Here is an 18,588-nt window from a genome sequence, read left to right as displayed (position 1 = left end):
AATGAGCATACTAAAACAATCGACCTTCACAGCACACAAAGAAATACAATGTTTCCGTACGAGATCGTGATGACGACCATAACACTTGTCCATAATCTTCATCGGCCTCGTTTGTAACCCTGTGTTTAATCACTTGATTGTAAGTCGTGGTCATCCGTGTATGGCGTCCATTTATCATGTTTAAAAATGACATTAGGACCAAACCGTGTGGCTTAATTGTTTGAAAACATAATACTGTAAATGTTTTATTTAATTTAATTTATCGATAAAGTAAATATAAAATACAAAGATAAATCTATTAATTTATAACAATGAAACAGTCAATATTGTAAATAAAGTAACAATTATTTTCTCCCTTTAATAATGGCGAATGATACTATTCTATCACCCAATTATTAACAGAATTCAATGAGACAGTATATGTGCACAATAATAACCATAATTTGTGACGTTATGTATCTGTCAAGGATACAATAGATAAACTGTATGTAACTGTAATCACTCATTAAGAAAGATTTATTACATAGTCGTTGCTCGACTTAATCACACCTCAGGAAATTGGCTTGTACATTGTTTGTCCCCTTGCTTTGAATCGGACGATCATTTCCAAACGTACGCAGGAACGGGTGACCTATTTCGGCGGATTGCAGCGCCATTAAAATCCGGTAACTCTGTCAAAATATATAGAAAAAATTTATACTGAAATGAAAAGTACATTTCAATTCATTTGTTCTACCGACTATGATATTTGATTACTTCAAAGACATTTAAAATGTTCAGTTGTGTTTTTTGTTGGTGAATAAGTCCATGTATTTTGGTTTCATATACTTAAAAGCAGAAACCCTTAAAGAATGTATCATGATAATCTGCAAATCCTATTTGTTGATTGGAAACAAAACCGAAGAAAGAACTTACAATTCTTTGAAATCTTCCACTCGAAAGGTCAACATTTGTAGGGAACATATAGCAGTATTCGATGCACGCTACGGTACAATCAACATACCCTGTGGCAGATGGTTGTCGGTGTGTTGTATACAATCCAAATGATATTGGTGTTGCAAGGTGGTGTGGTTTTAGATCCCTTATATGTGTAAAACATGCCATCCGCTGGCAGTAAAAGACTCGGGTTAGCAAACGCTGGGTCTGAAGACAAAAAATAGATACAACGAGATTAGCTTGTATGGCCTTTAACATAATAAACATATAACGTCACATAATTGAATGTTTAATATCAAATGCCAAAACAAAATATTTGGCAAAATAATGAATATATAAATATCTTTATATGGTATCGAATTCTACATTGAACGTCTCATTTTGTAATTCACGTGATGTCTTATATTTCATGTTCTAGCAGTGCTTCGTGTAGCTCGTGAGGTGTCTTTCCATCCGCCGCCTCGTATTTGTTGGTATGGCACGTGATTTAATCACATCCTCGTATATCGTTATGTCACCATTGCCTCGTATTGATATTAATAGATCACCTGATGAGATATCGTTCATTATCTCCTTTTGCCGAGTACAGTACATGGGTTGTCTGACCATTCCCTATCCTGTATTGTGTGTAAAGGCTACAGGATATCGTATCCTTCATTATAGGGTATTGTCGTGTGTCTTCACGTGAGGTGTTTACTATCTCCATCTGTCTTGTCTTCACGGCAGGTGTTTAATATCTTCTTTTGTCCTGTGTCTTCACGTCAGGTGTTTAATATCTCCATCTGTCTTGTGTCTTCAGGTGAGGTGTTTACTATATCCATCTGTCCTGTGCCTTCACGTCAGGTGTTTAATATCTCCATCTGTCTTGTGTCTTAACGTCAGGTGTTTACTTTCTCCATCTGTCTTGTGTCTTCACGTGAGGTGTTTACTATCTCCATCTGTCTTGTGTCTTCACGTCAGGTGTTTACTATCTCCGTCTGTCTTGTGTCTTCACGTCAGGTGTTTTCTATCTCCGTCTGTCTTGTGTCTTCACGTCAGGTGTTTACTATCTCCATCTGTCTTGTGTCTTAACGTCAGGTGTTTACTATATCCATCTGTCTTGTGTCTTCACGTGAGGTGTTTACTATATCCATCTGTCTTGTGTCTTCACGTCAGGTGTTTACTATCTTCAGATGTCTGGTGTTTTCACGTTATGTGTTTACTATCTTCATCTCTCTTGTGTTTTCACATTAGGTGTTTACTATCTCCATCTGTCTTGTGTTTTCATGTTAGGTGTTTACTATCAGCATCTGTCTTGAGTTTTCATGTTAGGTTTTTCAAGATAATTGCAGTAAACACCTAACATGAAGACACAAGACAGATGGAGATAGTAAACACCTAGCTTAACTCTTTCCGTACCGCAACTCCGGTCCGGATTCCGTACTGGCAGTACTTATTAGACTCGCCCCCGCGCCTATAACAAAATGGCGGATTATTAATGTACTCTTTAGACTCGGTGTAACTGTCGCAAGAATTAAACAGGTAACCGTGAACAAATATTGTTATTGTTTCATGTTCTGGTTTATTGACAAACACTCCTTCATTTTCGCAGCATAATGACTAACTGGGAGCTGATTATGACTGAGAAATCGACACTTGTCTGGCAATAAACGATCCGATTCCTTGTATTTAACACAGTGTTGTAGTGCAGGTTTCCAATGGGGATTGATTATGGTTACGAATGTGGAGTCGTTGAGTTTTTTTCTAATTACAAGTAGATTTCATCAAGACTTATTTAGAATATTCAAATTTACTTCCATAAGTCTCAACAAATATCTGATGATGAATTTACGAGTGTTCGTATCGAATTCAGTTGCCGCCATCTTGTTTACATTTGAGGCACCACACGCAAACATCTTGCGGCAAATGCGAAAACATTAAGTCACATAATAAAAAAGTATACTCTGCACAAATAAAATTATTTCTTCCAAACTGATGGGTTCTGATTTTAGCGACAATTAATTGTTTTTTCGCGACAGTCTCGTGCGATAACCGACTAAACATCAGGCAGATTACATCAAAGTCTCGTGTCGTGTGTACACGACAACGGGGATGAGACGGCCCTTTATTTTGTCGTCTGTACACGACAACGGGGATCAGGATGACATATTGTTGTCGTGTGTACAACAATTTCATATTTCAAACCATGAAATAGTTTGAAATATGTACAAAGGGAGACAATTCCTATGAAAATTCATTTTAAGATTATAAATGTATATATTCCTTCAGCTTTCTCAGTTTTCTAAGTAATACAGCACATATTTTTTTCTTCAATTCTCCCTACATCAGTAGACACAGTAATACATCATAAGGTATTTAGTATGTCATATTGGCATGGGATAGCAGTATATTGTTTCTCCCTGCGATACTCTTCACTTTGTTTTCCTCCTACCTTTGACTGCCTCGTACCGTCTTGCGTGATACACGTACTTCAATATAAGTCTATCTGCTTCGGTGTGACAACGTCTAACGACCTATTAAAAAAAATACAGGTAAATTAACCGGATTTTCTTCTACAGTGTTACATTCAAGCGAACATTGTTTTATTTGCCTACTTGATGACATTTTAATTAATTGTGAATACATCAGCTGGACAAGGTGAAAGTATTAGTTAGTACAACATATCTGTACTAGTGTACAGGAGCAAGTTAGAGATCATATTTGTATCATAAAAGTTAACTATGATCAACAGATGTTGGAAAATCAATAGCCATGCTGCGTAATTAGTTAAAAGGCGAGAGTAACGAAGTCTAAAATTGAAAAAATAAATATACACCTTTTTTCAATTTTAAACTTCGCAACTCTCGCTCGCCTTTGAATTGAATACAATTTCAATAAAAAAAAAATCAAAGGCGAGAGTAACGAAGTCTAAAATTGAATAAAATACACCTTTTTCAATTTCAAACTTCGCTAGTCTCGCCTTTGAATTAAATACAGGTTAACCCCCCCCCCCGCCCCCCCCCCTTTCCATCAACTGTTAACCAATATGTTTTTTACTGTTCAATGACTTTTTTTCATTCAAATATATGACTCTTGCATAAAGAAAATGATATTATTATGAATTTGGTAATGTACTCCATTTCATATTTAATTTTAAAATCGAACATCGTTACACGTTATGATAGGGTTAGCCGTTGTTGTTTATTTTAATTTAAATGTGGAAACAAGAGGCCCAAAGGGCCTGTATCGCTCACCTGAATATATGTTTAAAATAATTGGTATGAAGTAAAGATATAGCACTCCATGGTAGGTGCTGTAAGTACATATGAAATTTCAGAAAGATCTATCATGTTCTTGAGATATAGCAAGAACAAACTTCAAACAGAGCCCCACCCCTATGCCCTAAGGGGGTCATACCCACCATTTATACAAAATGACCCAAGGATGCTCCAGACTAAATTAGGATACAATCCCTTAATCCCTATGGTAGAAGAAAGATTTTAAAAGTCTTACCTCTATTTCCCCTATCTGCCTCTAGGGGGGTTAGACACACTGTTTATACAAAATTGGTACCCCTTCACCCAAGGGTGCTTCATACCAAATTTTGACAAAATCCTGCCATTGAAGAATTTGCTATGCTTCCCCTATTGGGCCCTTCCCTTCTGCCCCCGGGGGGGGGGGGGGGCACACTCGCTGTTTATTCGTAATAAGGCACTTTTGCGCAAGATAGCTCCAGACTAAATTAGGATAATATCCCTTAATCCCTATGGTAGAAGAAGGATTATAAAGATTTTACCTCTATTTCCCCTATTTGCCCCCCCCCCCATTCAGGTCCCAGGGGGCCACACCCACCGTTTATACAGAATTGGTTCCCCTTTACCCAAGGATGCTCCACACTAAATTTGGACCAAATCCTTTCCTTCCTACAGAAGAAGAAGGATTTTGAAGAAAATTTGCTATGTTTCCCCTACATTACAGATGTTCTATTTCATCTTTAGTGGGTTTTTTTCATTACAGTCCCAAATGTATGGCCCTTCCTTCTCAGATATGATCCATTAATACTACAGTCTTGCCGGCAGTGGCACGGGGATCCCTTACACAACTTACATTGAAGAAGATTCCTATAGCTACCAATCCGTCTGTGGCTTCGGACCCTTTCTCGTATGTTCTTAACTCCTCTGTCTTCTTCCAATGAACCATGTGAATCTAGTAAAGATCAAACCCAATATCAATTTGGTATCGTTATTTCAAATTTAAAATATACCAAACACTGAGTAAAAAATATATACTGAAAATCAACATATAAAAACACAATCGATACTCAAGGTTGATACGTAGAGACAGAAACAGGAACAGTGGAAAACGGAAGAAAGTAAGATGATGCAGTCACATAGAAATAGAAGCTGGAAAAGGTGAGCTGGTTGGTCGTAAAGGGTTTAACGGCTTATCAACAGCTAGTAGCCAGAAGAAAACAGCTTTTCCCAGACATTTGAAGCATTTTGGCAACACTTTTTCGTTCATGTGAAATGGATAAATAAAAAAAGATTGAAATCAAGGTAAATTTACAATTAAGAAAACGAGAGAAAAAAGGGGATCAAATATAAATTGTAACTCAAATATCGTAGAAAATGCAGTGTAATTCATTTTTGGCACACCGTATATATTACCAAACTTTGTAAGGTGCAATCTCCTGTGTGTGATATATTCATCTTTCAAGATACATAGTAGAAGAATATGCTGGTGAATTTCTTAGCCACTTAGAACCCGAGGTTAGTCGTAACCTTCACAGACACAGTAATCTTTTTAAAGTAGTGGCACGGTTAATAATATTCACACATTACTCATGTAATTTGAAATTAACCAGTACGCCTCTCAATTTGAATTCCTAAAGTTCTGTTATACATGTACCTTTTTGGATTTCTAACTTTTTGGACCCTAGCATCACTGATGAGTCCCAGAAGGAAAACCCAGCTGTATGATGCAGGACACAGCAGCTATATGATGTAGGAAAAAACAGCTGTATGATGCAGGAAACAGCAGCTGTATGATGCAGGAAAAAACAGCTGTATGATGCAGGAAACAGCAGCTGTATTATGAAGGAAACAGCAGCTGTATTATGCAGGAAAAAACAGCTGTATGATGCAGGAAACAGCAGCTGTCTTATGCAGAAAAAACAGCTGTATGATGCAGGAAAAAACAGCTGTATGATGCAGGAAAAAACAGCTGTATGATGCAGGAAAAAATCAGCTGTATGATGGAGGAAAACCCAGCTGTACGATGCAGGAAAAAACAGCTGTATGATGCAGGAAAATTCAGCTGTATGATGCAGGAAAAAAAAGCTGTATGATGCAGGAAAACCCAGCTGTATGATGCAGGAAAAAGCAGCTGTATGATGCAGGAAAAAACAGTTGTGTGATGCAGGAAAAAACAGCTGTTTGATCCAGGAATGAACAGCTTTTTGATGCAGGAAAAATAGCTGTATGATGCAGAAAAAAGCAGCTGTATTATGCAGGAAAAAACAGCTGTATGATGCAGGAACCAGCAGCTGTATTTTGCAGGGAAAAAGCAGCTGTATGATGCAGGCATAAACAGCTGTATGATGCAGGAAAAAACAGCTGTATTATGCAGGAAAAAACAGCTGTATGATGCAGGCAAAAACAGTTGTGTGATGCAGGGAAAAAACAGTTGTTTGATCCAGGAATTAACAGCTTTTTGATGCAGGAAAAAACAGCTGTATGATGCAGAAAAAGGCAGCTGTATCATGCAGGAAAAAACAGCTGTATGATGCAGAAAAAAACAGCTGTATGATGCAGGAAAAAACAGCTGTATGATGCAGGAAAAAACCGCTGTAAAACAGCTGTATGATGCAGGAAAAAGCAGCTGTATGATGCAGGAAAAAGCAGCTGTATGATGGAGGAAAAAACAGCTGTATGATGCAGGAAAAACAGCTTTATGATGCAGGAAAAAACAGCTGTTTGATGCATGAAAAAGCAGCGGTATGATGCCGGAAAAAAGAGCTGTATGATGCAGGAAAAAGCAGCGGTATGATGCCGGAAAAAAGAGCTGTATGATGCAGGAAAAAACCCAGCTGTATGATGCAGGAAAAACGCAGCTGTATGATGCAGGAAAAACGCAGCTGTATGATGCAGGAAACAACCGCTGTAAAACAGCTGTATGATGAAGGAAAAAACAGCTATATGATGCAGGAAAAAGAAGCTGTTTGATGCAGGAGAAAGCAGCTGTATAACGCATGAACCATCAGCTGTATTATGCGGGAAAAAGCAGCTGTATGATGGAGGAGAAAACAGCTGTATGATGCAGGAACAAACAGCTGTATGATGCAGGAATAAACAGCTGTTTGATGCAGGAAAAAACAGTTGTGTGATGCAGGAATAAACAGCTGTTTGATGCAGGAAAAAACAGTTGTGTGATGCAGGAATAAACAGCTGTTTGATCCAGGAATGAACAGCTTTTTGATGCAGGAAAAAAGCAGCTGTATGCTGCAGAAAAAAGCAGCTGTATTATGCAGGAAAAAACAGCTGTATGATGAAGGAACAAACAGCTATATGATGCAGGAAAAAGCAGCTGTTTGATGCAGGAGAAAGCAGCTGTATAACGCATGAACCAGCAGCTGTATTATGCGGGAAAAAACAGCTGTATGATGCAGGAAAAAACAGCTGTATGATGCAGGAATAAACAGCTGTTTGATGCAGGAAAAAACAGTTGTATGATGCAGGAAAAAACAGCTGTATGATGCAGGAAAAAACAGTTGTATGATGCATCATACAGCTGTTTTTTCCTGCATAATACAGCTGCTTTTTTCTGCATCATACAGCTGTGTTTTTTCCTGCATCATACAACTGTCTTTTCCTGCATCAAACAGCTGTTGCAGGAAAAAACAGCTGTATGATGCAGGAAAAAACCCAGCTGTACAATGCAGGAAAAAACACAGCTGTATGATGCAGGAAAAAACAGCTGTATGATGCAGGAAAAAACAGCTGTATGATGCAGGAAAATGCGGCTGTATGATGCAGGAAAAAAACAGCTGTATGATGCAGGAAAAAGCAGCTGGATGATGCAGGAAAAACCAGCTGTATGATGGAGGAAAAAACAGCTGTATGATGGAGGAATAAACAGGTGTATGATGCAGAAAAAGCAGCTGTATGATGCAGGAAAACGCAGCTGTATGATGCCGGAAAGAGCAGCTGTATGATGCAGGAAAAAACAGCTGTATGATGCAGGAAAAAACAGCTGTATGATGAAGGAAAAAACAGCTGTATGATGAAGGAAAAAAAAGCGGTATAATGCAGGTAAAAACAGCTGTATGATGCAGGAATAAACAGCTGTTTGATGCAGGAAAAAACAGTTGTGTGATGCAGGAAAAAGCAGCTGTATGTTGCAGGAACAAACAGCTGTATGATGCAGGAATAAACAGCGGTTTGATGCAGGAAAAAACAGATGAATGATGCAGGAAAAAACAGCTGTATGATGCAGGAAAAAGCAGCTGGATGATGCAGAAAAAAGCAGCTGTATGATGCAGGAAAAAGCAGCTGTATGATGCAGGAACAAACAGCTGTATGATGCAGGAAAAAGCAGCTGTATGATGCAGAAAAAACCAGCTGTATGATGCAGGAAAAAAACAGCTGTATGATGCAGGAAAAAACAGCTGTATGATTCAGGATAAAACAGCTGTATGATGCAGAAAAACAACAGCTGTATGATGCGGGGAAAACAGCTGTATGGTGCTGTGTAGTTTATATTTAACGTACTGTATCTATTATTGAAATTTTAAAGGTACAATTAACCGTGTGTTACGTTCATGTTCCCTAATTTGGGTGATAGCAACGACTGCAGCTAAATTCATACTAAGCATTTATATAGAATTGTACACCTACGAAAACAGATAGCGCTTGACTAATGTATCAAAATATCACTGACATTTATCAAATGCAAAAGAAGCATTTGTTTTATAACCCAGATCTGATATCCTGCAAGTTCTAACCTCTCCTCTGAATCCCTTGCCGTTTATCCGATGTTCAGATCCGGAGCGACTTCCGTTGGCACCAATGTGGAAGTGAAGTTCGGAGAACACGTAGTCGGCACCTTCCTGGCCCGGAACATTCCTCAGTACTTTACCGTACGTACGCACATCTCCGTTATGAGTGGAAAACGCACAAGAATGACCTGTAACAATTGTGGCTTAGGGTTTGAAATGTAGCAATTAACAAGCTATGTAAACCATGATGATACGAGATACTAGAAGTTTTATTTAACGTCGCATATTTCAAACGATAAAACATAAGCACTGTAGTGATATTCTGTTGACAAACATGAAGTATAATAAAAATCACATGCGGGTAATTACAAAGACAAGTTAAATGACAAACTAATTTCACAGAGGCAATTTATCATGTAAAATAAAATACAGGATATACACTTATATAGTGCGATTTAAAAGTTACATTGATGATATTATCATAAATAATTGACACTTCGTGACATTTGCACTTTTCTCACAACTTGTTATCAGGGTATATATAATTATTATCAATCATATACTTTCAGGGAGTAATTTGATATAGCATCGTTTTAACATCATTTTGTGATATTGCGAATTTGAATTCATATAATTAAGGTTTATATTACACCTAAAGTTCTGTTATACATGTACCATTTTGGATTTCTAACTTTTTGGACCCTAGCATCACTGATGTGTCCCAGGAGGAAAACCCAGCTGTATGATGCAGGACACAGCAGCTATATGATGCAGGAATATTGAGCTGTATGATGCAGGAAAACCCAGCTGTATGATGCAGGAAAAAACAGCTGTATGATGCAGCCAAAAACGGCTGTATGATGCAGGAAAAAACAGTTGTATAATGCAGGAAAAAACAACTGTATGATGCAGCAAAAAACCAGCTGTATGATGAAGGAAAAAACAGCTGTATGATGAAGGAAAAAACAGCTGTATGATGCAGGAAAAAACAGCAGTATGATGCAGGAAAAAACAACTGAATGATGCAGGAAATAACAGCTGTATGATGCAGCCAAAAACGGCTGTATGATGCAGGAAAAAACAGCTGTATGATGCAGGAAAAACAGCTGAATGATGCAGGAAAAACAGCTGTATGATGCAGGAAAAAACAGCTGTATGATGCAGGAAAAACAGCTGTATGATGCCGGAAAAAAACAGATTATGATGCAGGTAAAAACAGCTGTATGACGCAGGAAAAAACAGCTGTATGATGCAGGAAAAAACAGTTGTATGATGCAGGAAAAAATAGCTGTATGATGCAGGAAAAAACAGCTGTATGATGAAGGAAAAAAAAGCGGTATAATGCAGGTAAAAACAGCTGTATGATGCAGGAAAACACAGCTGTATGATGCAGGAAAAAACAGTTGTATGATGCAGGAAAAAATAGCTGTATGATGCAAGGAAAAACAGCTGTATGATGAAGGAAAAAACAGCTGTATGATGCAGGAAAAAACAGCTGTATGATGCAGGAAAAAACAGCTGTATGATGCAGGAAAAAACAGCTGTATGATGCAGGAAAAAACAGCTGTATGATGCAGGAAAAAACAGCTGTATGATGCAGGAAAAAACAGCTGTATGATGCAGGAAAAAACAGCTGTATGATGCAGGAAAAAACAGCTGTATGATGCAGGAAAAAACAGCTGTATGATGCAGGAAAAAACAGCTGTATGATGCAGGAAAAAACAGCTGTATGATGCAGGAAAAAACAGCTGTATGATGCAGGAAAAAACAGCTGTATGATGCAGGAAAAAACAGCTGTATGATGCAGGAAAAAACAGCTGTATGATGCAGGAAAAAACAGCTGAATGATGCAGGAAAAAACAGCTGTATGATGCAGGAAAAAACAGCTGTATGATGCAGGTAAAAGCAGCTGTATGATGCAGGAAAAAACAGCTGCATGATGCAGGAAAAACAACTGTATGATGCAGGAAAAAATAGCTGTATGATGCAGGAAAATCAGCTGTATGATGAAGGAAAAAACAGCTGTATGATGCAGGAAAAAACAGCGGATGATGCAGGAAAAAACAGCTGAATGATACAGGAAAACACAGCTTTATGATGCAGGAAAAAAGAGTTGTATAATGCAGGTCAAAAAACCCGCTGTATGATGCAGGAAAAAACAGCTGTATGATGAAGGCAAAAACAGTTGTGTGATGCAGGGAAAAAACAGTTGTTTGATCCAGGAAAAAACAGTTGTATGATGAAGGAAAAAACAGCTGTATGATGCAGGAAAAATCAGTTGTATGATGCAGGAAAAAACAGCAGTATGATGAAGGAAAAAACAGCTGTATGATGCAGGAAAAAACAGCTGTATGATGCAGAAAAAAACCCAGCAGTATGATGCAGGAAAAAACAGCTGTATAATTCAGGAAAAAGCAGCTGTATGATGCAGGAAAAAGCAGCTGTATGATGCAGGTAAAAAGAGTTGTATGATGCAGGTAAAAACAGCAGTATGATGCAGGAAAAAACAGCTGTATGATGCATGAAAAAGCAGCTGTATGATGCAGGAAAAAACAGCTGTATGATTCAGGAAAAAACAGCTGTATGATGAAGGAAAAAAAGCTGTATGATGCAGGAAAAAAAAGCTGTATGATGCAGGAAAAAACAGCTGTATGATGCAGGAAAAAACAGCTGTATGATGCAGGAAAAAACAGCTGTATGATGCAGGAAAAAGCAGCTGTATGATGCAGTAAAAAACAGCTGTATGATGCAGGAAAAAAGAGTTGTATGATGCAGATAAAAACAGCTGTATGATGCAGGAAAAAGCAGCTGTATGATGCAGGAAAATCCGGCTGTATGATGCAGGAACAAACAGCTGTATGATGCAGGAAAAAACAGTTGTATGATGCAGGAAAAAACAGTTGTATGATGCAGGAAAAAACAGATGTATGATGCAGGAAAAAACAGCAGTATGATGCAGGAATTAGCAGCTGTATGATGCAGGAAAACGCAGCTGTATGATGCAGGAAAACACAGCTGTATGATGCAGGAATAAGCAGCTGTATGTTGCAGGAAAAAACCACGGATAATAATTTGTAAACCGCTTTGAGACGACCCACGAACTAGGTTGTGATAAAGCGGTATATAAGAACCTTGAATTATTATTAATTATTATTCATAAAAGCTCCAGAATGTACGTTTTCCAGCAATAATTTATCTATACTATAGCCGTGTCAAGGAAAAGGGGTTCCAATATGTGGTAACATTATTTAGCAGTGGCAGTAGGATAATGCATCACAAAACGCTAATCTTAGACACAAGAATAAGTCGTCCCTACAATTGAACCGGGTAACCGTTTGTTATGATTCCATATGCATAAAATCTTTAGTAAGGCATGGTATTTGACCGAGAAAACGACCGTTAAATCACAGATTTTGGTTTGGTTTGGTTGTGTTTTACGTCCTATTAATTAAGCTATGGACATTTAAGGTCATGCCAGGTTTTGGTGGTAGAGAAAAGCCGGAGTTTCCGGAGAAAAACCATCGACCTACGGCCAGTACCTGGCGACTGCCCCAAGTAGCTAGGCCTCGAACCCGCGACCCAGTGATGGAGGGCTAGCACTAGGCCACCGCGGCCCTTTAAATCACAGACGTGTTGCAAAATGTAATAATATCATCACAGCAATCACAACAGAGCATTGGACACATATCAATATGTACATCTGATGTAAGGTTTACCATTGTTGAGGAAGCTTCCTCTAGCGTATCCATGGTGACGCCTATACCAGACATATATGGGGGATTCCTCCTCTCCTGATTCCATACACTGGACAGAGTTCAGTCTGATGTCGATCGGACTCTGGTGAGGTCCATTACACTCTTTATAACACCTCGACCATTGACCAGGGGCTGTTGGCCGAAACAGATCAGTAAGTACTTATATTTTCTGAGGTATATCCAGTTCGTGTAATTATAAAGTCAATTCTGTATTATATAAATAGGGTTAGATATGACCAACTTAGAATTAATGCAGCATTTTACACTGAATACATTATATCTAAAATAAATCACATTGAAATATTTGAGAATTTAAATATATTTTGATATCAATCAGTTTATTCTTCGTAGAAAGTAGAAAGGAATTGGTACAGGTTATTGCACCTAAAAATAATATTTCAATAACAGATGTGTTCAAATGCAGTCTATTTCAAATCGTAACAGAAATGTTAAAATGTATTTACGTGTCTAAGTTATAACAATTAATATCTAAAGCACGATTTTCATCACGAAACAGTAGTAACACCAACCATAAATTAGCATATTTTAGTAAAGCTTTGAAGCAGTAGCATTGTTCCAGAGGTTTGATACTACTTATACTGAAAAAAGAAGTTATAAACATTTTCACAATGGTCCATATAGCTACAATATTATGGGTTCCATATTCCATTAAAGCTGCTTGCAAAAGTTCGACACATATGAAGGTGTATCTTGCAATAAATAAATCAATGTGAAAATATACCATACATATTTTTGCGGTCTTGAGATTTTCGCTAATTTAGCGTTTACTCAATCAGTAACACTGCACATAGTTTTAACTGTCAATTAGTCCATTTGAGAAATTTCAAGCATTCAAAGAATACATTAAAAGTTTACCTAAACGTGATCGTAGGTCATAACTAAAAACGTGGTGCTCCCTGAACTGTGCACAAGCGGCTGTTCCGAGTCTTGCTGGCCTTCTTGGAGTCGACGAGCTGTTAACACAGGATATCAACATTGGCACGAGGAACCGTAGTGTGGTCAGTATGGTCAGTATGGTCAGTGTGCCCATGGTTAACAGTGGCGATCTCTTTGTGTCAGTATAATGACTACATAGATAAAGATTACAGTCACTTATGTTTTGTGGATCACAAGGACAATTGATTTTGTGCTGTCATGCGCAGACGGTAGTATTAACTGACCGCGCATCAAATGCATATAGTGTGTTCTGATCAACGTTATTAACTTTTTGTGTATGTATTGTAAAGCTTAAATGTATATCCTGAGTAATTTGCATTATCAATGGAAGAGTATAATGTAGTCAGCTGGAATATTTATGTTTATCTATTGATTTTACTCAATGATGATTTGGTGTGTATAGAGACAAAGCAAGCGTTGAAACAGTATTTCTTAATAAACTAACAAAATTACAGTGACAATAATTTGTACTACCTAGCTTTTCAAAACACTCCAAAATTCACTGATGCATTCCTTCAGTAAGTTATAATTAAAAACAATATACTTAAAATAGCTTTCAATTTGTCTCCCTATAAAAACGAATCGCCCAGTCAAAAAAAGTTGTTGGCAAAATGGAAACGAAACAATTACAAACGAAGTTTTGTGGTATAGTTAAATATCTAACATACAAAATAAATATATGTATTGTTCATAAATATTTGCGTTGAAATAAATATTATTTAATTATATAGCGATAGTGAAGATACAAAAAATATATTTCGATAAAACTAGCCTGCTCTAACACAGCGAATAAAAAGTATAATCTTATAGCAAACTGATGACACAAACTACATCGTCAGAAAAAATAATTATCTCATGTAAACTAGCATGGCCCCCAGAAGTAGTAGTTATACTCTTACGTATTATGGCTTGAGGCTGGGTGTAGGAACACGACTTGTCAGTGCCAGACAGCCATAACACAAAAAACTTCGTTTACATAGATTTAGTTTAGTGAAATACGGGGTGTTACATGTGTTATATACATGTAATCCTTACAAAAAACCCATTTACTCATCATAACGCCTCAGGCACACTACAGAAAATGATACCAGCAAAATATGTCGTCATTATAGATGAATTATCAATGTGATGAATATACATCGCATTTTATAGTAAGTAATACAAAATTTAAAGTAATGTATATAAATTTCATCGGAACTGGATATATGAAAAAATCAACATTTACAAATATACAACAAAACATTATAAACATACTTATATTAGTGCAATCAAGTTTTGGTACAAAGTATCGTACACGCATTATTTGCAAAATCAAAATTGCATCAACGCATCAGAGAAATTAAGTCTTCTGTGGTTGTCTCAAAATGACTGAAAGACGCTAAGCCAATGTGCGTTCATTGCCGCAGCACTGGTACTATCCAAGCGTAATTAAATGAATGAATATTTATTAGTGTCACACATTCTTTTTACCATACTTCAATACCATTAATTAAAAGAAATGGATGGTCGGCTGACGCAGTGGATAGCGCACTTGCCTTTCCACCAAGGCGGTCGGGGTTCGATTCCCCTATCGGATGTTCCCGACTACGTGGGTTTTATCCGGGTACTCCGGTTTCCTCCCACAGTAAGATCACTCGCGCGCTAACATTCGGACCATCAAAAGTAATTAGTATAAGTTGTAAAAATAATATTAAATGATTTTGTATAAATGTAAGCTTTGGTTACATTGATAATTATTCCAAATGTATTTTAGACTGAACAGGTAATACATGTAATTTGCTTCTTACTAGAAGCACATAGAGTTATAGCGAAATAAGAATTTACCCGTTAGAAAGCTAAGCAAAACTCTTTTTTTTAGAAAAAAATTATGGAAGTTTTGCGGTATTTTAAGAAATATTTTAAAATGATGTAAAATTATTGACATGAAACTATGTATATGTTGTATACGATCGCTCTTACGTTCGGGATTTCAGTATCACCACATATTTGACATTATTGGCCGTATTGACAGCATTTCTATTAAAATCACTTGACTATCGTAAGGCAATTTACCATTGTGAAGTCATCATGAGAATTATGGACAGGACGTCACGACATTGTGACGTAGCAGTGAAGGTGATACATGTGGCATTGAGGGTTTGATGATGGTCAGAGAAACCACGGAATTAGATTAGATGCTATCTAAGTCCGTGGAGAAACAGTTTTTTTTCTCTCGCAAATAATTGTATATAATATTATAACAAAGAATGTTTGATTCGTTTCCGCTTCCTATAGAATTTATGATACTCGTCCCTAAGTTGGCAGAGACTGGCTAAAAATGAAAACGTGTAAGACTTATTTGACGAGTGCCATATAAATGTTCGAATTCATTTATAATTACGTATTCTATCGTATTTGTACAATTCATGTACGATGATGGTTTCCATTTATCATTAGTTATTATAGTGACACGATGATTGGTATTTTGTTACCGGCGTACATCAGTTAAACAATTCAACGGATAACTAGATTTCAGCATTTACATATCTTTATAACACGGAGACACGGCCGGTAGTCTAGTGGTAGGAAGCCGGGCTCGTGACCGAAGGGTTGCGGGTTCGAGTCACGCCACGGCACTGTGTTGTATCCTTGAGCAAGATACTTTACTCCGCTTGAGTACGTTGTTGGGCAGTGCTAGAATTGTTGAATGCTAGTTGTGAGCGCCGAAATGGCAGCACTGGCTGTATGCTCCTCAGGGAGTTGAGAAATATATTGGCTGTTTGCAAAGGCCCTATAACTACGGATACCAATCTGTGAACCGCTTTGAGATGACCTACTAACTAGGTTGTGATAAAGCGGTATATGAGAAATTCAGTCAGCCATGCCAGAACATTATCGTAAATGTTCTTTCGTTTCATTGTAGTAAGACAGTCGTTCACGCGCAGCTTTTTGTGTGTATAGCGTAACGGTCAGTCAGAATGCAGTGGCTCGTGTAGTATGACAGTTATCGTAATATTGTTTTGTATAGCGTAACGGTCACTCAGAATGCAGTGGTTCGTAGTGTAACAAAATGCCATGACATTTACTGCTAATGGCAATTTTATGTAATTAATATTTACACAAAGCGCATATGTTATTTACTTTATTACATTACTCCGTTATTTGTTGGGGTTTATTGTTAGGCCTATCTATGTTTGCTCGAGGCTCAGCCATACTGTATACTGTTGCTTATTATTTTACCACCTAGTTTTCCTTGCGTTTATAACGAATCTGGACTTATATAGTATAAAAGTAGAAAAATGATCCTTACGGACTAAGAAATAACATTAAAAGAAAAAATCTCAACAACGAGTCTTAAGTACTTTCATCTCTTCCAGGAGATTTTTTCAGACTTCAAATAAACAGTCTGACGAATCTCCTTGACGTGTTAGAAGTTCTCGTTGTTGAGATTTTTTCTTTTGATATTTTATACATATATATATTCCGTCTTTGCGTATTGCAGAGTTATCTTCTCTTGGGAGCAGGTATTGATTGTTACGTCATTGGTTTGTGTGAGAAAATCACGTCGTTTTCTCAAAAATTGATGACGTTACTCTCTTAAACAAGTGACATAACAATCAATACCTGTTATCAAGAGAAGATAACTCTGCAATATGCAAAGACGGAATATATCACTTTCATTATCTACATATGTACACGTATTTGACTTTTCAATATGCAGAAACACGAACTGTCCTTGCTAAATATAATATACATGTATTTTAACGGCATAAATATAACCTATCAATGAAGTTAAACTTATATCTATATGTATTAAGTGTACCTACATACAGATTTCTCGATATTTTGGGGAGGGAATCAACCGGTCTAATTCTGTTCAAATCTTTGGCTAAACAAAGATAATACATTTTTTTTTATTGTTCATGGTATTTTTACATAACCACTTCCCACCCCACCCTCTACCCCAACCCGGCAACGAAATTATGGGGTTTACTGGAATCATCGGTCGTAACCGTCTGTCAGTCTAGGAATATTTTACATACCTGCAGTGAAAACAGTCTGACGGAATTAAGTTATCTTGTGTTTAATCAGCTTGATATTTAGCCATATTGTCAAGAATCTATTATCTAATGGAATTATCTATACCTGCCTCTATTGCTTCAGCCAATACTGTGGATGAATTTCTATCGGTCCTCCCAGTAGTTAGCACTCTCAAAACCTTGCTGTAAACTCTATCTGTACGTACACGCGTATACATGTACATGTTTAATTCATGACATTTAAAAAAGAAGTCCTGTTACACCATTTTAACCAACGTGTGACATTATAACTTCAAGTTTGAAAACTTCTCATGATCGAGAAGAAGAAGAAGATCTGATGGTAAATTTTCAGAAAACAGTCCGTCCCACCCCAACCCCCGTGCATTTACAAATATCAACCCATAATATAAAAATATATTAAAATATCTGCTATTTCAAAATTTGTACATTTTTTTTACATTCCTTTAATGCAGATTAAATTGTAACATTTGAATTCTTCCGCAGACATTTTGTCACATACTTATTTTAAATCACGTTATAAGTAGTTTTGTGAAATTCAAATAATTTTCGTTTAAATTCCTCCAGATACATGGGTACTATCACGGACTTAGATAACAAATTTCCGTGGTACTATACATAGAGTATAATACTTACTCTACTACAACATATACATCTAGAGGGTCATGCAGTCATGAGTTTACTAAAAACCTGTACTAAGACGCTGGGCATGTGATTGTGAGGCATGATCATACATGTACCCTCTTCTCAAGTTGCTGTTAGTCCTAGTGCGCATGCACTAAATTTTCTGTTATGAAACGTTTAGGCCACGCCCCCTTTTTATTTGACTAAGGGTTATTTCCGGTATGAATATTGCAAATAAAAAGTTCTTTTTGACTATAACAGTGCTAAACTTTGGATAACAAATATTTTATTATGATAATGAATA

General features: G+C 37.1%; 1 protein-coding gene across 1 annotated transcript; it reads right to left on the bottom strand.

Annotated features, from left to right (window-relative positions):
• Nucleotides 1-356: 356 nt before the first annotated feature.
• Nucleotides 357-18,428, bottom strand: LOC110440254 (putative carbonic anhydrase 1). Its single transcript, XM_021483204.1, has 8 exons — nucleotides 18,395-18,428; nucleotides 13,543-13,640; nucleotides 12,628-12,798; nucleotides 8,918-9,099; nucleotides 5,023-5,121; nucleotides 3,368-3,449; nucleotides 1,004-1,143; nucleotides 357-671 (listed from the first exon to the last, which is right to left on the bottom strand). The coding sequence occupies exons 3-8, from the start codon at nucleotides 12,710-12,712 to the stop codon at nucleotides 540-542; spliced, it is 720 nt and encodes a 239-aa protein (XP_021338879.1). The 5' UTR covers nucleotides 12,713-12,798; nucleotides 13,543-13,640; nucleotides 18,395-18,428; the 3' UTR covers nucleotides 357-539.
• Nucleotides 18,429-18,588: the final 160 nt, after the last annotated feature.

This window comes from Mizuhopecten yessoensis, unplaced genomic scaffold, assembly GCF_002113885.1.
Source record: "Mizuhopecten yessoensis strain PY_sf001 unplaced genomic scaffold, ASM211388v2 scaffold11175, whole genome shotgun sequence".
In the NCBI taxonomy this organism is placed as follows: domain Eukaryota; kingdom Metazoa; phylum Mollusca; class Bivalvia; order Pectinida; family Pectinidae; genus Mizuhopecten; species Mizuhopecten yessoensis.
The sequence above is the reverse complement of the archived record's forward strand: the minus strand, read 5'-3'. Positions and strand labels throughout refer to the sequence as shown.

Excerpts from the sequence above, each read along its gene's own strand:
- LOC110440254 (XM_021483204.1), bottom strand. The coding sequence starts at position 12,712 with ATGGAATCAGGAGAGGAGGAATCCCCCATATATGTCTGGTATAGGCGT. Across the intron at positions 3,450-5,022 it reads CTATAGGAATCTTCTTCAAT|GTCGTTAGACGTTGTCACAC; the intron begins GTAAGTTGTGTA and ends TTTTTTTAATAG. Across the intron at positions 1,144-3,367 it reads ACGGTACGAGGCAGTCAAAG|ACCCAGCGTTTGCTAACCCG; the intron begins GTAGGAGGAAAA and ends TTTTGTCTTCAG.